The sequence below is a fragment of the Pygocentrus nattereri genome, chromosome 7, assembly GCF_015220715.1.
Source record: "Pygocentrus nattereri isolate fPygNat1 chromosome 7, fPygNat1.pri, whole genome shotgun sequence".
NCBI classification, from domain to species: domain Eukaryota; kingdom Metazoa; phylum Chordata; class Actinopteri; order Characiformes; family Serrasalmidae; genus Pygocentrus; species Pygocentrus nattereri.
The window spans coordinates 47,338,933-47,358,166 of record NC_051217.1 but is presented as its reverse complement, the minus strand read 5'-3'; the positions used below and the strand labels follow the sequence as shown (position 1 = coordinate 47,358,166).

At 46.2% G+C, this 19,234-nt stretch overlaps 2 protein-coding genes across 2 annotated transcripts in view; both read right to left on the bottom strand.

Annotated features, from left to right (window-relative positions):
* Nucleotides 1-1,200: 1,200 nt before the first annotated feature.
* LOC108415030 (KH homology domain-containing protein 4-like) lies at nt 1,201-10,843 on the bottom strand. Its single transcript, XM_017687983.2, has 14 exons — nt 10,716-10,843; nt 8,491-8,764; nt 8,173-8,292; nt 7,927-8,006; nt 7,793-7,845; nt 7,058-7,278; nt 5,183-5,391; nt 4,677-4,737; nt 4,499-4,556; nt 3,641-3,876; nt 2,953-3,066; nt 2,550-2,614; nt 2,326-2,414; nt 1,201-1,492 (listed from the first exon to the last, which is right to left on the bottom strand). Exons 1-14 carry the CDS (start codon nt 10,730-10,732, stop codon nt 1,368-1,370), a joined length of 1,722 nt encoding a protein of 573 aa, XP_017543472.1. The 5' UTR covers nt 10,733-10,843; the 3' UTR covers nt 1,201-1,367.
* Nucleotides 10,844-17,440: 6,597 nt separating this feature from the next.
* Nucleotides 17,441-19,234, bottom strand: part of pde8a (phosphodiesterase 8A) — an 83,347-nt gene continuing 81,553 nt past the window's right edge. The window contains exon 22 of the mRNA XM_037539929.1: nt 17,441-19,234. This exon is cut by the window's right edge and continues 270 nt beyond it. The gene's annotated coding sequence lies outside the window, so the exon portion shown is untranslated.

The window sequence follows — 19,234 nt, the reverse complement described above, 5'->3', positions numbered from 1 at the left end:
CATCACACACACATAAATCACACACACACACATCCATACATCACACACACACAAATCACACACACACACACACACATCCATACATCACACACACACAAATCACACACACACACACACATCACAAACACACACATCCATACATCACACACACACATAAATCACACACACACACAAATCACAAACACACACATCCACACATCACACACACATAAATCACACACACACATCCGTACATCACACACACATAAATCTCACACACACATCACACAGACACACACACACACACACACACAGACATAAATCACACACACACCCAGTGAACTCCGTCTCCACCCGTATAGAATCTACGCCGGGCTTTATTGGCAATTTAAATAAATAAATGTAAATTAAACATGTAAATAAAATGAGTTGGTTCTGATTTCTGGTTCCACTTGGCAGAAACTAAATTATTCAGGCATTCCAGCTTCTTCACTGATCAATTAATCCAACATGTTTTGTGCACTCAGGCTGGAAAGCCCACCTGGTTCAAACAAAACTAGCCCACCTAGTTCAAACAACATGGATACACTGAATTGTTTTGCATAAATTTCCCAGAATTTCAGTGACAGTTACAACCCTCAGCTCCTCCGTCTGTCAGTCGCTCCACGTTATTCTACATCACTCTAAACTAAAAACCAGGAGTTTGGAAGTTCGTGTTCAACACCAATTTATTAAATCACTACTCCAATTTTTTATTTTAAGCCATTTAAGCTTGGAAGGAATCTGCTACACCCGTCACCGTGCTCCGTCACCAGAGCCCTCCTACTACACGTCCAGTGCTTCCCTCGCTGTAACGAGGCCCGGCGTCTCCGACGGCTTCCAGGGTGAAGCAGTTTGGTTTGGGATGGAAAGTTTACACATTTACTGAAGACGAGCACAGACACCACACTTCCTCTCAATTTTACATTCGATAGTGTTGATTTAAAACCAGATACTTTATTCAACTTCAGCAACAGCGAATTAAAACCACTTTAAATGGAACTTTATTAATGAAAATACTGGAGTGACGTTCTCCAAGTCTCCCACTTTAACTCCAGCATACTTCACACACACCACGGAGAACAGCAATAAAACTGACATGAAATATTTAAGAAAACTATTAGAAGTCGAGGTTAATCGGTTAAAAGTGTGATCTTAATAAAAACGCCGAGCACAGCCGCGTTGTGGTTCATCAATTTATTATTTCTGTATTCCATAGGAACAGCTTCACCGTTTTCCAAAACTTGAAAAGTTCCGCTTGAGCAGCTTTGAGGGAAAATTCAGTCGGAGATCAAAGCCGCTTCGTCCTGCACTGTGTGTGTGTGTGTGTGTGTGTGTGTGTGTGTTTTCTATGCGTTGTTCTTCCTCACACTGCGAGTCCTCTCCTCTTCCTCATCTGAGGAGTCTCCACCGTATGGGACGAGACCTGAGGAATCTAAAACCTTCAGCTTCTTCACCTCCTCCTCCTCCTCAACTGAGACAGACAGACAGACAGACAGACAGACAGACAGACAGACAGACAGACAGACAGACAGACAGACAGACAGACAGACAGAGAATTAATCATTTAGACAGTAAGTGCTGCTGCCTGAAGGTTCAGTCCTACACATTTCAGCAGGGAGTTAAAACCAGACTGAGCGCTGCAGAAACAGCTGCTCCACATCTGGGCTGAATAAGGAAATGACTGGCGGACACAGTTCAGCACCAGGTTCCTTAAATCTCCAGGCAGCAGGTCAAAACTACTCTTATAGCACGCAGGTACAACGTCCATCCACTTTAGAGGAGCAGGGTGCTCCTAATTCCGGGTAAAGCTCAGGAAGAGGTAGTTCCCTCAATCACAAGGCTGTGGTTTGCTCCACCCTCACAGGTTTGGCTAAACTGTACTCCTCCGCAGCACAGCGAGAGAAATGAAGAGAAGGATAGCCACCGAGCGAAAGCTCACCTGTCCATCTCCAAGAGTTTTACATGTAGTTTCTATGGGTTTTCTTTTTTCAGCACAACAGGAGTTCAGCAGTTTATTTATCGCTGCTGTCGGAATTTCCAAAATGGTAAATTTACAGGAGAAGAAAAAAAACCTGCTTTACTTTTCGTGCAAGTCGATGGAACCAGACGCCCCCCCCCCCCCCCTCCCTCCCCCTCCCCAAGTCATTTAGGGCTGGTTTCTTTTGGTCCATTTATCATGAAATTTACATACATGTAAAAAAAAAAAAACAGGCATCTTCAAATTACATCAAAAACTGAAAAACATCAAAAACTGATAGAAGGTTTTGTTCCAACAGCAGCGAGACACACGAGTGTGTAGAGTACCTGAGTGTGTGAGTGCAGGTTGCTCAGTCTCTCTCAGCCTCTTTCGTGCTGTTGGGAGCACCGGAGCTGGAGGGGGGGGCATTAATACCCTACACACACACACACACACACACACACACACACACACACACAAAGGATTCATTATTCACACAGCAGTGAAGCCACTTTATATACATATAGAACATTCACCAAGACCGTAACCCTGCTGGGGGGGCCGCTCTTACTTGTCTGTTTTACTACAGTCTTCAGGACTGGACTCTGCCTCCTTCACTGGATCCGGATTGCTCAACTGTGTGAACACAAACAGAGTTTATAACGGAACATCTCGCTGCCTCGCTGAGATTACGACGCTCCTCAGCGTCAGATCGGTCTCCCATCACAGAGGCTCCATGACATTTTTATTGTGCTGGGGTAAAACTGCGTTCCCAAGACGGACTTACAGTCCTGGAATAAACGCAGGTCACTGAACGGTCTACATCTCAGACTTCGTCTCTCAGAGAATCACGCCTCAAACAAATGGGCCGTGTTTACATTCAGTTTGGTCTTAAAGACACAAACAAAACTGAAAGTACCAAATTAAACTGGAGGAAGCCAGCAAGACAGACCAAGCCCCACCCCGGACTGTACCTCCGTCTCCTCCGTCTCTTCTTCACTCTCCTCTATAAAGTGTCTCTTTGGGCTCCTGCAGTCTGGAGGACTTGACGAGGAATTTATCACCGAGTCGGACACACCGCTCTCATCCTGACACACACACACACACACACACACACACACACACAGAGAGCATCACTGATGTGAAGCTCTTAGGAAGCATCAAAAGCTGTGTGAGTGAAAACTGCACCCCCTTGTGGAGAATCCTCCAGCCTGCTAAACGTGTCAAAACGTGTGTTCTGTGAACTGCAGGGAGTCGAGTTAGAAATCTGCAGCTTCAGAAATCTACACGAACTCCCAGACAGCCGCATATCCCCTCACTGCCGAGTTTGGAATCACCGTTTCCCATGCAGGTGGAAACTAATTTTATCGATTGGCAGTGTATGATAAAACAGTGCTGTATTCAGTATGAAGACTACAGAATCCATCTTATAAAGTTCTAGCTTGTTAATTATAAGATTTGCTTTTCTGTCATATCAACTTCTTACTGTTCCTAAAACACTTGAGTGGTGAAAAACATCACGATCTGGTGCAGTTTGGAACGCTTCGTTCTGCACCGTGAGAATGATTATTACTGCGGTCAGCGTCTCCAAAGACGTTCCTTATTGATGTGTGATCACTGATCAATACGGACAACGTTCACCACTAAGAATGAGAGACGGACCTGCAGGATGAAGGAAGACGACTGGCGAGGGCAGACGGGGTACTGGACCATGCCCTGTGTGGGTGCAGGTGGGGGCGTGTTGGTGGTGGTCGTGCCCGAGGGTCCACTGGGTCTGTTCCAGTATCCTCCTGCCGCAGGGTATGATGGGTAAGCACTGACGTAGCCGTTAGCTGGGTAGCCGTACCAGGACTGACCACCGTAGCTGCTGCTGGAGGAGTAACTATGGGCAGGGTACACTAAAACACACACACACACACACACACACACACACACACACACACACACACACACACCCACGTTCTTGCGATTAAAATTCACTATTATGATCTATTACTTTCTTAGTGGAGTGTTATGAGAAAGAGAAACAGGCTGAACGGCTGCGCAGGCGAAGAAAGACAAATGTCTTAAATTATATTAAGCGCATCATCTTTACTGCTTCACTGTATTACCGTCTTAACTGCAGTTACGTCTCAGTAGCTATATAGCTAAATTTTCCAGTCCACCTTAAACAGGGCAGCTGTTACATTCAAGAGCCTCAGCCGTCAGAACTGCAGCTGCATCTAAGGTGGAACAGGAAAATGTGAATATCTAAGCCTAACCCTGGACCCACGTCCGCCGCAGTGTGTGTGAGCAGGAAGAGTGAAGGCAGGAGGTTCTGCTCTCCGGCCAGTTTCGCTCTGCTGCTGATCTGCTGTGGGAGGCGAGTATCAGCGAGAGCCACATGGTCTCCACCGGCCCCACCTTCATTAACCTCCACATCGGACAAAGTGACCGCTCACTCCAAATCTCTGCTGGTCAGACAGGCTAACGAGGGAGGGATGACTGATCTGGAGAAGCGTGCAGGTGTGAAGGTCTCACCTTGTGTGGAACCCGTCGCCGTGTACGTAGACAGCATACGCGCATGCTCCGCCCTCACCTGCAACACACCTTCATTAGCACTCAAACGCCATCATACACACCAACCATGCTTCACACATGACCAGTGGTGCTGAATGTGAGCAGGAACGTTGCCTAATATTTAATATTAAACACTCACCGTCTCCAAAAGGCTCTCGCAAAGCTTCTTGGCTGCTTCCAGTCCGGCAGAGTTTGGGTGACTAAATAAAAGCAGCAGTTAATCAACAACATGTAGAACAATTAAACTCCGTTCACTGTTTATACAGAAGAAAACATGTGGAGGACTGGAAAAACTCCGCCAGCATGCATTGCTTTAGTCTTAATAAATAAGTGAGAGATGTTAAGAGGCTAAACCAAAAACTGGTATGTGAAGATATTTTCATATTATCAGAGTAAAGTTGAAACTGAAATTCAACAGGAAAAAAAGTAACTTCAACTTAAAACTAATTAGAAAGGAAAATAAAGAAAAATAAAAAACAACTAATAATCTGGCCAACCAATGAGCTTCTTGTTACTACGCAGTTTTTCTGAACGTCCTGCGGTTTTGTTTATGTATCGTGTCTTTTCACCGCGATACAGAACATGCGGCCCGAGTAGCGTCAAGCATCGTGATGCTGAATGTTCAGCCTTTACGGAGCTCAGTACCTGATGTAGAGATACAGCGGTTCGAAGGACTCTCTGCGTGAGGCCTGCTCGATGTATCCGGACCCCTTCCCCCGGAGGAACACGCGCGCCCCCGTCTCCGTCTGGATGTGCTGCAGGTACGAACCGTTCGGCCCCTCCACCTTCTCGTTCACGTTGAAGGACGGCAGCGACTGGTCCAAGCCTACAAATATCTTAGTGTGCACAAAACTCTGCAACCAGCACCAGAGGCACATCAATTACACTCTACACTGGCACTAAACCACACCCCCCACCTAACCTCACACTGAGCTGAGCGCAGAGAGATGGCTCAGACGGCTATAACGGTCAGAACCAGCACACAGGCTCGCCAGCTGAACAGTTACTGACCCCTCAGAATAATCTGAGGGGCGGGCGATAACCAGGGAAAGCAGGCAGTAACAGTGTGAGACGCTACAGATTCACTAGGAGGCGCTATGGGAGAACAACACTGGCCTGACTACAGTCGCCAAATAACACCTGGTCAAATAAAACGGCTGATTTGAATAAAAACAGCTGCTGTTCACTTTCTTATAATAAATGACAACTTCTATCATCTACACACGAAATTTACTATAATCAACGAGAGCTACTCCCCGCACACTTACAGCGTGGCTCCTCAAGGGTTCCAGGGAGAGTTTGTTCCTCCTTTAGTCACAAGTTCGGCCCTATTACCTGGCTATCAGCCGAGTTAACAGCACGTTACTAACGGAAAGATGATCAATGTAGGGAACTCGTTTTATTGAAGTGCAGGACGTGAAGTTCAAAGCTCTTTTAAGCGAAGGTTAGATTTTTCCTTTAAACACCACAGACGAGGGCTTGCCTCTGCTCATATTCACCAATAGTGACACACTAAAAATCAACTCACTAAGCTTCTTGTTGTTAAACAGAAGCCTGTTTAATTGACCTTAATGACCTCACAGTCACTGCGCCGTGACATCCGGTGGTAAACAGTAACGAGCGAATTTCCGCGTGCATATATTCGTTCTCGGGAGGAAAAGTCCAGCAGGTTTAATTCTTCCCACTCAGTAAACAGTAGCACCGTAAGCGAATCCCTGAACAGCGTAACTAGTAAACTGACATACAGTGGCGGTTTAATCAAACCTCTGGTGACCATCTCCAAGACTGCAAACACGCCAGCGAATCCATATTTATCCTCGGGAACTTTTAATCACTAATGTGAGTAAACCAGTCCTACTGCTCAGCCCTGCGCTGGCTTTCCAGTCACGGTTCCCCGTCGGTTAGCTCAGTAAAAGCGACGCGTGACGGGCGGAGCTTCCCAGCTGAGGCTGAACAGGACAGAGTGGAACCTCAGGTGAGGCTGTTTAGTTGAATTCTTTAGGGATTTAGGAACACCGTGATTACTGATCGACACTGTCTGGAAGGCAGCGCGTAACACTATTGAAGCTTCCTCATTAACGAGTGGACATGTGAGAGTGGTCTACAGAACTACTGTAATTTACAACTTTACATATAAACCTAGCAGCTAATGGCACAACACTAATGAATTAATCTGTACAGATGACTCCGACACTCGTTTACTTTCTTTATTGCAGTTGACTATGAGTCTGAAACAGTGAGAGTGAGCAGTGTGAAACGGTGTGAGCAGGAACAGTGAAGGCAGGAGGTTCTGCTCTCCAGCCTGTCTTTCTCTGCTGCTGATCTGCTGTCGGAGGCGAGTATCAGCGAGAGCCACATGGTCTTAACTGGCCCCACCTTCATTAACCTCCACACAGACAGACAGAGAGAGAGAGAGAGAGAGAGAGAGAGAGAGAGAGAGAGAGAGAGAGAGAGAGAGAGAGAGAGAGAGAGAGAGAGAGAGAGAGAGAGAGAGTGTAAGGTTAAGTGTGTGGTACCTACCCCCGAATGTGGAGGCGGGGGTCTGTGCGCGGGCGTTACAGGGGCGTTTGGTAAGCGTGTGTTGGCATTAAGGGGCAGATGAGGCCGCAGCGGCTGCGCAGGTGCAGCAGGTCGGGGGGGCTGTGGGTAAACCGGTATAGGGGGCATCACAGCAGGCTGCTGCCCACCGGATGCCCGCAACACGTCCTCGGAGATGATCTCTTTAATCCGCATCACGGCCTCTGAGGAGAAAACATCGGCCAATCAGCAACCAGCTCACAATCGACAGCCAATCATTTGAACCACTCGGTTACAAAGTACTTCAAACTGGTGTACACAAGTCACAAAGCCTGACTTCATTAGCATATAATAATATTATATAATACACACACACACACACACACACACACACACTTCAACTTTTTAAACCGGCATACGGAATTTGTCTGCAGCCTGTGTGATGATAGGTTTGACAGAGATCAGAGATCAGCAGTCGGCACAGATGTGACAAGAGTTCAATTAAGCTTCGTTTGTGGGAATCATGTGACGCGGCCGCGTTGATAAACGCCTCAATGCATTTCGAAATGTTTCAAACCACCATGTCACATATGGCCATCAGTACTGGCTGCTGAGTGTGCAAGCAGATTAATTAGTGAATGTGTAACACTATTTCTATTATTATTATTATTATTAATAATAATAATAATAATAATAATAATAATAATAATAAGTCTGAATACTAGGAAGTGCACGTACTGTTGACCTCCTCCTGTGTGCGTCCCTGCACATGCAGATACAGGGGTCGCTCTCTAAATAGAGACAGACAAAGACAGTTAGAGACATAAACAGCATTAAAACTGAATAACAGCCCATAATACCCAGATACTTACACTCCTGTGGTAGCAGATTTTTCAGCATCACTCATGTAGACGCCTTTTGTGGACACCACAGCACCGCTGTACTGCCGAATCTACAGATCAGAGGAATTACATGATTACAGAGGATTTAAGACTCGGGGAGGGGCACGCGCGCACTCGGGGAGGGGCACGCGCGCACTCGGGGAGGGGCACGCGCGCACTCGGGGAGGGGCACGCGCGCACTCGGGGAGGGGCACGCGCGCACTCGGGGACACTGACCTCCTCCTGGGTTTTGCCTTTAGTGAGCAGATTCCTGCAGTTAACAGGAACATCATTAATGTCCACTTCAGTCACCACCACCTCCTCAGTGCTGAGAGGCTGTGGAACACACGGGGGTGCCTGGACATACACACACACAGCAAACAACACACACACACACACACACACACACACACACATCAGAGCTGCAACGATTAGCCCACAAAGTCATTAGGCGACAAGGTCAAGCAGCCGTTTCCTGAAACACGGCTCTTTAACATGCGGCGCCGTTTAAAAAGCTCCGTAACGTTCAGCTCTCAGCAGAGCGGCGGTCCGTACCTTACTGGGTAAAGGCTGAAGAGGTTTGAGTTTCCCTTTGGCCATCAGCATGGCGTTGATTTTGGCCGCCATCGCTGCTGCCATCTCCACCCCTCCCTGCGGCGGGTTGTGCCCAGGCACCGCTGAGCCTGGAGGTCCTACCGCAGGGCCTGCAGATGTCGTGTCAACGGGAGCCGAAGCCACGTGGGATGACCGTGGATGGGACACACTTCCTAGAATGCCCTGCAGCATGTCTGTTTTCGGCTTGGGCTGGTCCCATCGACTGTTCAGGCACCTAAAAGAAAGGAAAAACAATAAAAAGAGCGTCAGTGCGTAAAAGCACCTCTGTCTGTTTGTACTCTTTCAGTCGAGGCTTTGAAAACATTTAGGAACACTGCTAATCCGGACCCTGCCTTCAGAATAAACCTAGAGCGAATCCGGGTCACACTGCATGCCTGAACACTCCTGATAGCAGTAACTACGGTTTCTGATCGTCAAACCAGAAGACAGCAACTCTGATCAAACGGTTTGAGCGGATCAGCGTCTGCAATCATTGGTCAAAAAGTCTAAGGGTAACATCTCGATGATGTTTCATCAGCACACTAGAAGCCGGAGCGCTGAAACATCTGCCTATTGACTTTTTCTCAGAATGAGCTCCAGGTTGGCGTTACTGGATTCTCTGTTTAAATCCTTCAACAAAAAACACGCATCACAATAACGGTCAGTGGCTACAGATGGAGCTCAAGCTGAAGAAATGCCAAAACACTCCTTTAAAAGAGAACTTTTTAATTAGCTTATTAAGATGTAAACTGAGCCGTTCGCAGTGGTGGTGATGGGAACCAGTCCCCCTCTAAAAGCTCACAGTGGTGGTGATGGGAACCAGACGTCCCTCTAAAAGCTCCTACAGAAAGTTCCTACATGAACTGGTTCTGAATTCACTGCCTGATGACTGAGACGCTGTTTTATGAGAGTTTAGAGAACTTCAACTCCATTCATGGTGGAGGGAGACATGCAGGGCGCTGTGCTGCAAAATAGCCCCCAAAGAAAACTCATTATTCCAGATTTTCCACCGTTTTCCATCATCAACATTCCATACAAGCTCAGAAGACTTGTGTAGGTTCTCTGGAGGTTCTGGATGGTAAATAAAGTGTCTATATCTGTGTTGTAGTCATGGCAACGCCTGGTTCCCATCACCACCACTGTAAAAACGTCTGAACAGTTTCACTCCAAACCCTCTGGACCTCTGATCACACCTCCCTCACACTCTGGATTCTGGGGGAACTGGTTAAAAATGGTTTAATAGCCTACAGTGACTTAAGCTGTTCATGGAAAAAAAGAAGATCTTGAGGATGTCCGTTAAGAGGAGATAAAAGCAGAGGTTGAAATTTTGATATAAACGTTCTTTGTAGCCAATTAGTGCATAATTAAGTGGCATTTAAGGGTTTCTACTGTGTCTGTAGACGAAGCCCAGATCCCTGTTCTCATAAGTTATTACACGCAGGTTAATAATCATGTAAACACGACATTCGGTTATTCTACAACTCCTCCGACGCGCTCACAGCTCTTATTTAAAGTAAATAAATAAAAATCGTGTTAACGCTCAATAAACGTTTATCTCTGGGAGCCGGGGTGTAGGCCCTAAAGCCGCGGACTGGAGTAGAGCGCACGCCGGGCTTGTGTGCAGGGCAGTAGGCTGCGGCTCGGGCTGGGAGACGGCGGCCTGTTCAGCCTCCGCAACGCTTTACTGTAGGAGGGCAGTATCGGCGGGGCTCAGTGCTCAGAGAGGCCGCTTTCACACCCTCCATCGGCCTGGGGTTTATATTATAACAGCACGGAGTAAAAACGCAGCATTTAAACGCAGAATACAACCCAAAGCGCTGAACTGCTACGGCTAACAGAGCTAGCTAACGGCTAACGCCTGCGCGCTAACTTCACGTACAACGGCCCAAATATGATAAAAAAATCCGCGCGTCAGCTTTAAAAGCGACGAATAAACCGTAATGTTTTTATTTTTAGCCCAGCGAACAATGCTGGTTAACTCCGTGTTCGAATTCAGCTGTTCCACCTTAAATGGTGCGGGAGTTACATGTAACTGCCGCACCATTTAAGGTGGAACGGACAATTCGAACAGCCTCGTCTGCTAATGCTACAAATAATGAGCCTGTCGCGCTGGCTTTGCCTGCGGCTCGCCCTGACCGCCGGAGACGGGGCAGAGCGAGTAAAGCCAGACACGGTAACACACTCACGGCGTCCCCGATGCCATGCGTGACCGGTACCGCGCTCAGATTAAAGTCGAAGCTTCGGTCCGAACCGCGGCTCGCGCTACAAACGCGCTAAAGAACGAATCTGCGAGTGATTCTCTGACTCGGTTCTTTTGAACTTTCTGGGTCAGTGAACCTGACACTGTGTCGATTCGTTCGTTCGATTCACCAAACAGGACCTGTTGCAGTGTTCGTATTTGTGGCTTTTGGTATCGTTTTTATGTATTTATGTGTAATACTTGGTGGCTTTGAAATGACTGAAAATAATCACTGCATCAAATGTTATTTTAAATTGCATGTATTTCAGAACATGTTATTTTACATTAACTCGTACCGTGTATCTGATTGTTTGACCAGCCTGGTCCGGTCAGTGATGGCCTGAGCTTTTCCTCTCTGACCCACCAGCAGTTACACAACTGGAAGACAAAGTGGAGCAGGAGCAGCTCTGAGCCGAGCTTTGGTTCTCCCTGCCTATGAATCGATTCACTCGACTCGTTTAAAAACGCCGTTCAACCTGAAAAGATTCAACCCTGATTCATCCGTTACTCTGGACTCTGACATTCATTCCAGCAGGGCAGGAAACCACTATTTTAGACTAAAGTGACCAAATGTCTGAAATGAAAATTCAGTTCGGTGGTCAGGATGTCATTAACACATCTAATATCTAATTATCTAATCTATATCTAATCTATGACCTTTTCAAGGTTCATGTCTCTTGTGAGATTAGTCGCTTGTTGCTTCATAGCAATAAAGTCGCTCAGTAAAAAGAATCTGAAAAGTCATTAAAGCTGTTCAGACCTCCGAGGCGACTGTCCGCTCTGTTATCTGCAGATGATCAGATCCGATTTGTGCGTTCATACAACACCAATCTATCTGCATGGGTTGCCGTGGTAACGACGTAGGTGCCAGTACAGAAAGAGTCCAGCGGCTACAGAAAGAGCCAAGCGGCTACAGAAAGAGCCCCGCGGCTACAGAAAGAGCCCCGCGGCTACAGAAAGAGTCCAGCGGCTACAGAAAGAGCCCCGCGGCTACAGAAAGAGTCCAGCGGCTACAGAAAGAGTCCAGCGGCTACAGAAAGAGCCCCGCGGCTACAGAAAGAGCCCCGCGGCTACAGAAAGAGTCCAGCGGCTACAGAAAGAGCCCCGCGGCTACAGAAAGAGCCCCGCGGCTACAGAAAGAGTCCCGCGGCTACAGAAAGAGTCCAGCGGCTACAGAAAGAGTCCAGCGGCTACAGAAAGAGCCAAGCGGCTACAGAAAGAGTCCAGCGGCTACAGAAAGAGCCAAGCGGCTACAGAAAGAGTCCAGCGGCTACAGAAAGAGCCCCGCGGCTACAGAAAGAGTCCAGCGGCTACAGAAAGAGTCAAGCGGCTACAGAAAGAGTCCAGCGGCTACAGAAAGAGTCCAGCGGCTACAGAAAGAGCCAAGCGGCTACAGAAAGAGTCCAGCGGCTACAGAAAGAGTCCAGCGGCTACAGAAAGAGTCCAGCGGCTACAGAAAGAGCTAAGCGGCTACAGAAAGAGTCCAGCGGCTACAGAAAGAGTCCAGCGGCTACAGAAAGAGCCCCTAAACTCCCCCCTTGGCAGCTCTGGCTCTGGACAGACAGTGACGCTATAAGCCATATGTCACATATGGGGCTGAAAAGGTGGCGCAATTTAAAGTGATGCACTGTTTGTGGATCTCATGATGATACATTCAAATAGACTATATAGTAGCAGTCTGTATAAATCAGAGCCCACCGATCAGCTGGTAGTGGGATTCAGTCCCGTAACTCCACCCCTCCACCTTTAACCCCTGAGCCACCTTGTGTCCTGAAAAGACGTCTGCGGTGATGCTGTGGACCTACATGACACTTGTGAGCTTGTGGTGGAGTTTTACTCAGCAGCGTTCTCAGAGCTGGTTTATGAGGAGTCTGGCCTCTTCCTATTTCCCCCGTTATATATTTCACTGAGGAAGTGTTTTGTGCTGCTCTGTGTTCAGGAAATGAACGTGTGCTTCACCTTAAAAGTGTTTCAGCATTTATAAACGATGATTTTGCTCAAATGCTCCATTTCAACCCATTCATTTTGGACTCACTCAGGAGCGCCCTCTAGTGTTTGAGAAACCCAGAAGACATTCTCTATACAAGTCCTCTGGTGTTCTCTAAAACTAGGTGAGCGAGTGGTAGAAATGGTCAGCAGAGAGCAGCAGCCCCCTCTGCTGGCCAAAACAAGCACAGTGTGAGATGTCTGCCTGTCTGCTTTGCTGCTGGACCTTCTGGTGTTTTTAACAATTGAGGGCACAGCTCCAGCCAGGGACAGGCTACAGGCATGTCTGATGACCACATGTCAGACTGATCAGATGCTCTGTGGCATTTTTCATCCTAGTAAGTTTAACTGTTAAACATAAATGGGTTAAACATGAAAAAACTAAATAAACAGACTTTTTCTTAATCAAAACTAAGTTACGAAGAAAAATATAGTGTGAAATGGTAGATAGACCTGATTCCACAGAGTCTTTGGTTTTATTGGTGGATCCTCCAGAACGTGTGGGTCAGGGCCTTACTGTGGCTAATCCCGTTTAAACCACTTTAGGACTGCATTGTTTAGACCATCACACTAAATATGAAACTAATCCGGTTTATTAATAACTCAGTGAACAGTTCAGCCAGAAATCAGATCAGCCGAGATGCATTTGGTGTCTGGAGTTTGTGTTCTTCAGCTTTAGAGTTGGAGCTATAAGCCAAAGCAGACAAGCAAATGAAGACTGTTAGCATCAACAGTTAGCATGGTGCTAACTACACCCTAAGCCATCACAGACTCTCCTCAGTGTGTGGAGATGTTCAGTCAGAGCTGGTTTCTGAGGAGCCTGGCCGCTTCCTATTTCCCCCGTTATATCAGAAACAGGACTGCTGAACAGCAGAGGGCGCCGCTGAGTGAGTCCTCACTGAATGGGAGTGAATGGAACCCAACGGCTAAAACCGAACAGTTAAAATAGTTTCTAATCACCCAGAACTTTCCTTTAATTTCAGACAGCAGGAGGACGAGTTTCACTAAAACAGCAGAGAAAACTCACCTGTGTGTTTCCTTTATTCTACAGTAAACGGGTTTCGGGCAGCAGGAGGCGGGGCTTTACTGCTAGAGCGTGATGATTGATGGGTGAGCGGAGCAGCTCATTGGCTGTTCGCGCTCTCTGACGTCATGTGGCCCAGTTTTAAACTCCTATAACTCGAGTTGAAAAGCTCTTAAATATAACAGCAGTGTTAAAATGTTTTATGTTCAGGAAATGAAGCAATTCTTTTACAACCCCATTTCCAGTGAAGTTGGGACGTTGTGTAAAACATAAATAAAAACTGAATACGATGATCTGCAAATCCTTTTCAACCAATATTCAACTGAATCCACTACAAAGACGAGATATTTAATGTTCAAACAGATAAACTTTGTTTTTTGCAAATATTCACACATTTTGAATTTGATGCCTGCAACACGTTCCAAAGAAGTTGGGACAGGGGCAACAAAAGACTGAGAAAGTTGAGGAATGCTCAAAAACACCTGTTTGGAACATTCCACAGGTGAGCAGGTTAATTGGAAACAGGTGAGTGTCATGATTGGGTATAAAGGGAGCATCCCTGAAAGGCTCAGTCGTTCACAAGCAGGGACGGGCGAGGTTCACCACTTAGTGAACAACTGCGTGAGCAAATAGTTCAACAGTTTAAGAACAACGTTTCTCAACGTGCAACTGCAGGAATTTAGGGATTTCATCATCTACAGTCCATAATATCATCAAAAGATTCAGAGAATCTGGAGAAATCTCTGCAGGTAAGCAGCAAGGCAGAAAACCAACACTGAATGCCCGTGACCTTCGACCCCTCAGGCGTCACTGCATTAAAAACCCACATCATTCTGTAACGGATATTCCCACATGGGCTCAGGAACACTTCGGAAAACCACTGTCAGTGAACACAGTTTGTCGCTCCATCTACAAGTGCAGGTTAAAACTCTGCCATGCAAAGCGAAGCCACATATCAACACCACCCAGAAACGCCGCCGGCTTCTCTGGGCCGAGCTCATCTGAGATGGACTGACGCAGAGTGGAAAAGTGTCCTGTGGTCTGACGCGTCCACATTTCACACTGTTTCTGGAAATCATGGACGTCGTGTCCTCCGGGCCAAAGAGGAAAAGGACTGTCCGGATTGTTTTCAGCGCAAAGTTCAAAAGCCAGCATCTCTGATGGTGGGGGGGGTGTTAGTGCCCATGGCAGGGGTAACCTGCACATCTGTGAAGGCCCCATTAATGCTGAAAGGTACATACAGGTTTTGGAGCAACATCTGCTGCCATCCAAGCAGCGTCTTTTTCAGGGACGTCCTGCTTATTTCAGCAAGACGATGCCGAGCCACATTCTGCACGTGTTCCAACAGCGTGGCTTCGTAGTAAAAGAGTGCGGGTACTAGACTGGCCTGCCTGCAGTCCAGACCGTCTCCCATTGAAAATGTGTGGCGCATTATGAAGCTCAAAATACGACAGCGGAGACCCCCGGACTGCTGAGCAGCTGAAGCTGGACATCAAGCAGGAATGGGAAAGAATTCCACCTACAAAGCTTCAACAATCCGTGTCCTCAGTTCCCAAACGCTGATTGAGTGTTAAAGGAAAGGTGATGTAACACAGTGGGAAACACGCCCCTGTCCCAACTTCTCTGGAACGTGTTGCAGGCATCAAATTCAAAATGAGGGAATATTTACAAAAAACAATGAAGTTTATCAGTTTGAACATTAAATATCTCGTCTTTGTAGTGGATTCAGTTGAATATCGGTTGAAAAGGATTTGCAAATCATCGTTTTCTGTTTTTATTTATGTTTTACACAACGTCCCAACTTCACTGGAAATGGGGTTGTGCATTAAAAATGTGTTTATAAGCTATGACTTTACTCAAAACGCTCCATTCATTTTGGACTCTCTCGGGAGCGCCCCCTAGCGTCTGATAAACCCAGAAGACATGGCAGAGTTGGAATTCTACGGTTTCATCATGCGGTGACACTCACTGGCTGTGTTTACATGCAAAGATTTTTGCCAATCCGATTTAAAACAATTGGCTTACAGATTCAGACTGAGGTGTTTATTCTCACTCTACTCAACTGTCTGATGGAAAATCTTCGTTTACATGCCCACTACAAGTAATTCAATACTAATTGACGAGCATGCGTGGAGGACCGCTTAGAGTAGACGTTACCATGACAACCAGCATCGATTGTGTTTTTAACTGCTTTAAAATGACGTCAGACTCAGGAAAACGTCCTTCACACGTCCTTATTAAAGAAGGCCGAGAGGAAGACGTCGTGCTCTGAGACGCATAAGCTGGACGTCCGTCCCACCGCCGTCTTTTAAAGATCAGAGCATGAACTTCGTCTCCTCTGCAGACCAGTTTCTGCTCCGCCGTGTTGAACGGTATAAACTCTCACTGTGACGCGACGCTCATGCAGAACGGACTGAAACTTTCCGATAGGGAATGTAATCGGATACAGGCGTTTACACGGATATTATTCTTCTATTTAATGGATCATTCACAGGATTACCCACCTCGATCAGTCGGATAGAAACTATTCCGAATGGCCTCAATCAGACTGGACTATTCCGAATGAGGTGTTTACATGGACGTATTCTATTCCGATTGAGGTATTAGTTGGATTTGTAACGGATTATTAGGCTGCGTGTAAACGTAACTACTGTTATCTATAAACAAGATCGCTGCTGCTGCTTCCAGCTACGTTAACAGACTCTTTTTAGAACCATCACTGGTTAATCTGATTTGACTGAACTGTTCCAGATCCTGACTGCAGGTCAGCTCCTTACACTGAACTACTTTACAGCACTTTCACCTTTATAGCGGTGTAACAGCGTAAAGCTCACGCTCCGCTCACTGTAACAGAGCAAACAGTAACATTCTACACTGTTATCATACAGAAGCCACTCATTTTATCCAAAATAAAAGTAAAAAAATAAAAATACAAAACACGTTGCTGTTAGTAATGAAGGCTCTGCATAGGTACTATTTTCTTCATCAAGGTCCAAACAGTGTAAATGTCCCCCAAGGCTCCAGAAGTGGGTTTAAGGTCTGACTGTGGAGCTTAAATCAGTTCCTCCAGGTGAAAAGTTGGTATTTGTTCCTTTTCATAACCGAATGTTTTAAAACAGAGCAGTAGAGTAAAAGCCTGGAGGCGAGGCGAGGCGGGGTGTGGAGTCAGTCCAGCTTAGAACAGATCATTTCAGTGGATTATGGTTCCGTTATGTTCCCTGACTGAAGGTACCGAGATGGTTCCACCCCAGTGACAGTGTATTGTTTACATTCCACTACTTTTTAAATAGTTCCTCAAATGATTCATATCGATAAAAGATCCAAACTGAATTTATTTTAAAATGCGAGAGTTTAGGATGCACTTAACTGTTTTCTAAAGAATCAGATTCAAATCAAATCATAGTGAAACGAGGGATTTTGACATACAGTGAATGGACTCCTGAAGAATCAGAGTCAAACTGAATTGAGTTGTGGTGGAATGTGAGAATTCATGATGCGCTGATTTGATTCGTAAAGAATCAGAATCAAACTGAATTGAATTGTGAGAAAATGAGAGAATTCATGATGAACTGAATCATTTCCTAAAGAATAAGAATCCGACTCCCATATTATCACAGTGATCAGATCCACAGACCATCAAAGTGCAGAATGCCACACACACATCAAAATACACATTGTCGTTATTTATTATCAATTTCAATATTATTCTCTCTAAGTATTTCTTCTTTCCTCTGTGCTGTAGTATCGAATCAGAATAAAAAACGAACCCTGATTGAGAGAGTAAATCCTGGCGGGTGTTTAAGGACAGAATCGGCGGCGGGTTTGGGAAAGCTCTTCCTAACGTTCCACAATGTCGCTCTGCAGCCAGGTGTGGACTCAGGAGTCCGCACAGGTGAGCGCACACCTGCACCGAACCCACACAGGCCACACGGGAGCGTCCCGCCGGTTCAGAGCGCTGCGCCCAACGCTCCAGTCCACAGACGGATCGCTTCCCTCTGCTCTGTTTGTTCCAGTGTAAAAGTCAGTCTATACAAAAATATGGAGATTTACTTTAAGGTGACTTTCTGACGGTGTTATTAAAAACTCCAGATGTCCGCTGTGGGTCGACAGTGGGTGAGCTGTATAAATATTGTAGAAAATAAGGCAGTCTGTCAGTAGGATAAACCAGATACAAAACAACTCCGGGAGGAAAAACGTCCTTCAAGCCCAAAACTTGGGGATTTTTTTTCACAGATTTTTGCTCGTATTGAAAGCCATGCTGTGTAGAGTTCACACACACCCACACCCACACCCAACCACTTAGCCCCGCCCACTTTCCATACACGCCACACGCCTCCTCTACAGTGCAACAGGAAGATTCTACAGAAGAACCTTCACACCACGCAGAGCAGAAACACCACCGGCTTTACTGTCCCTCAGCTGTTTCTGACTGCAGCACACCAATCATTCTGACTCGCGCCTCAAAGCGATGACTTCTCACACTGACTTCACTGTTTCGACCTGCGGCCAAGTCGGTCTTCTTTCAAGTCAATATTTTGAGATCCTTAGTCGTCATTTTGAGTTAAGTCAACAGTTTGAGAACATCAGTAATTTTTACAAACATTAAATCAAATCAATTCAAATTCAAAGTCATTACCGCAAGATCGGAACTTTCAGGAAAACGAACCTTATTTTGAGTTACGAAGTCAACGTTCTTAGAACATTGGCCCTTACTTCAAAAACGACATCAAACTTAGAGAAAGTAACTCATGAGATACGGAATCAATAATCTGAGAGAATGAGTCATTATTGTGAGTCACTGTTATCCAGAAGTTTGACACACTGCTGGCAGAAACAGCCGAAGCAGCGGATCGTTTCTGCCTCCGTCTGGCGCGACTGAGCTTCTGGGAGATTCAGACTTCATTCAGTAAAAAATAAACATTTTACATTAATGCTTCTTCTTTCTGTTTTAAACCTGTGGATATTAAATACAGACGAGACTCAGGATTATAATTTATAAACGTTCATCAACTTTGGCTTTTCATTCTTCTCATCTTGCGTTCGTTTGTGTTGGTTAGCAAATCTTCCTCCTTCAGTTAAAAACCCCTACAGTGAAATAAATAGCAGTGTGAGTGTAGAGTTTCATGGATCTGCAGAACTTTAGAGTCCAGATCTGTCGCTCAGCCCTGCAGACAGCAAACAAACAAACAAACAAACAAATAAATGAGTGAACATGTGGATGGAGTGTGTTGTTGTTCTTAGTGTTCCTTTACGAGGAACCGGATCGAGGAACCGGACCACGGTGGATACTTTCTTCCTGTAGAAGTCTCTCTCTGCCCGTCAGGCCGGACACAGCCGGCCGTGCTCCCGGTGGACGGAGGCTTCCCTGCAGTTCTGAACAGCTGAGTTTCTCAGGCCTCTGTCAGTCACAGTGGAGTCTGAGTTTAGACTCTAAGTGGCGCTCTGTGTGTGTGTGT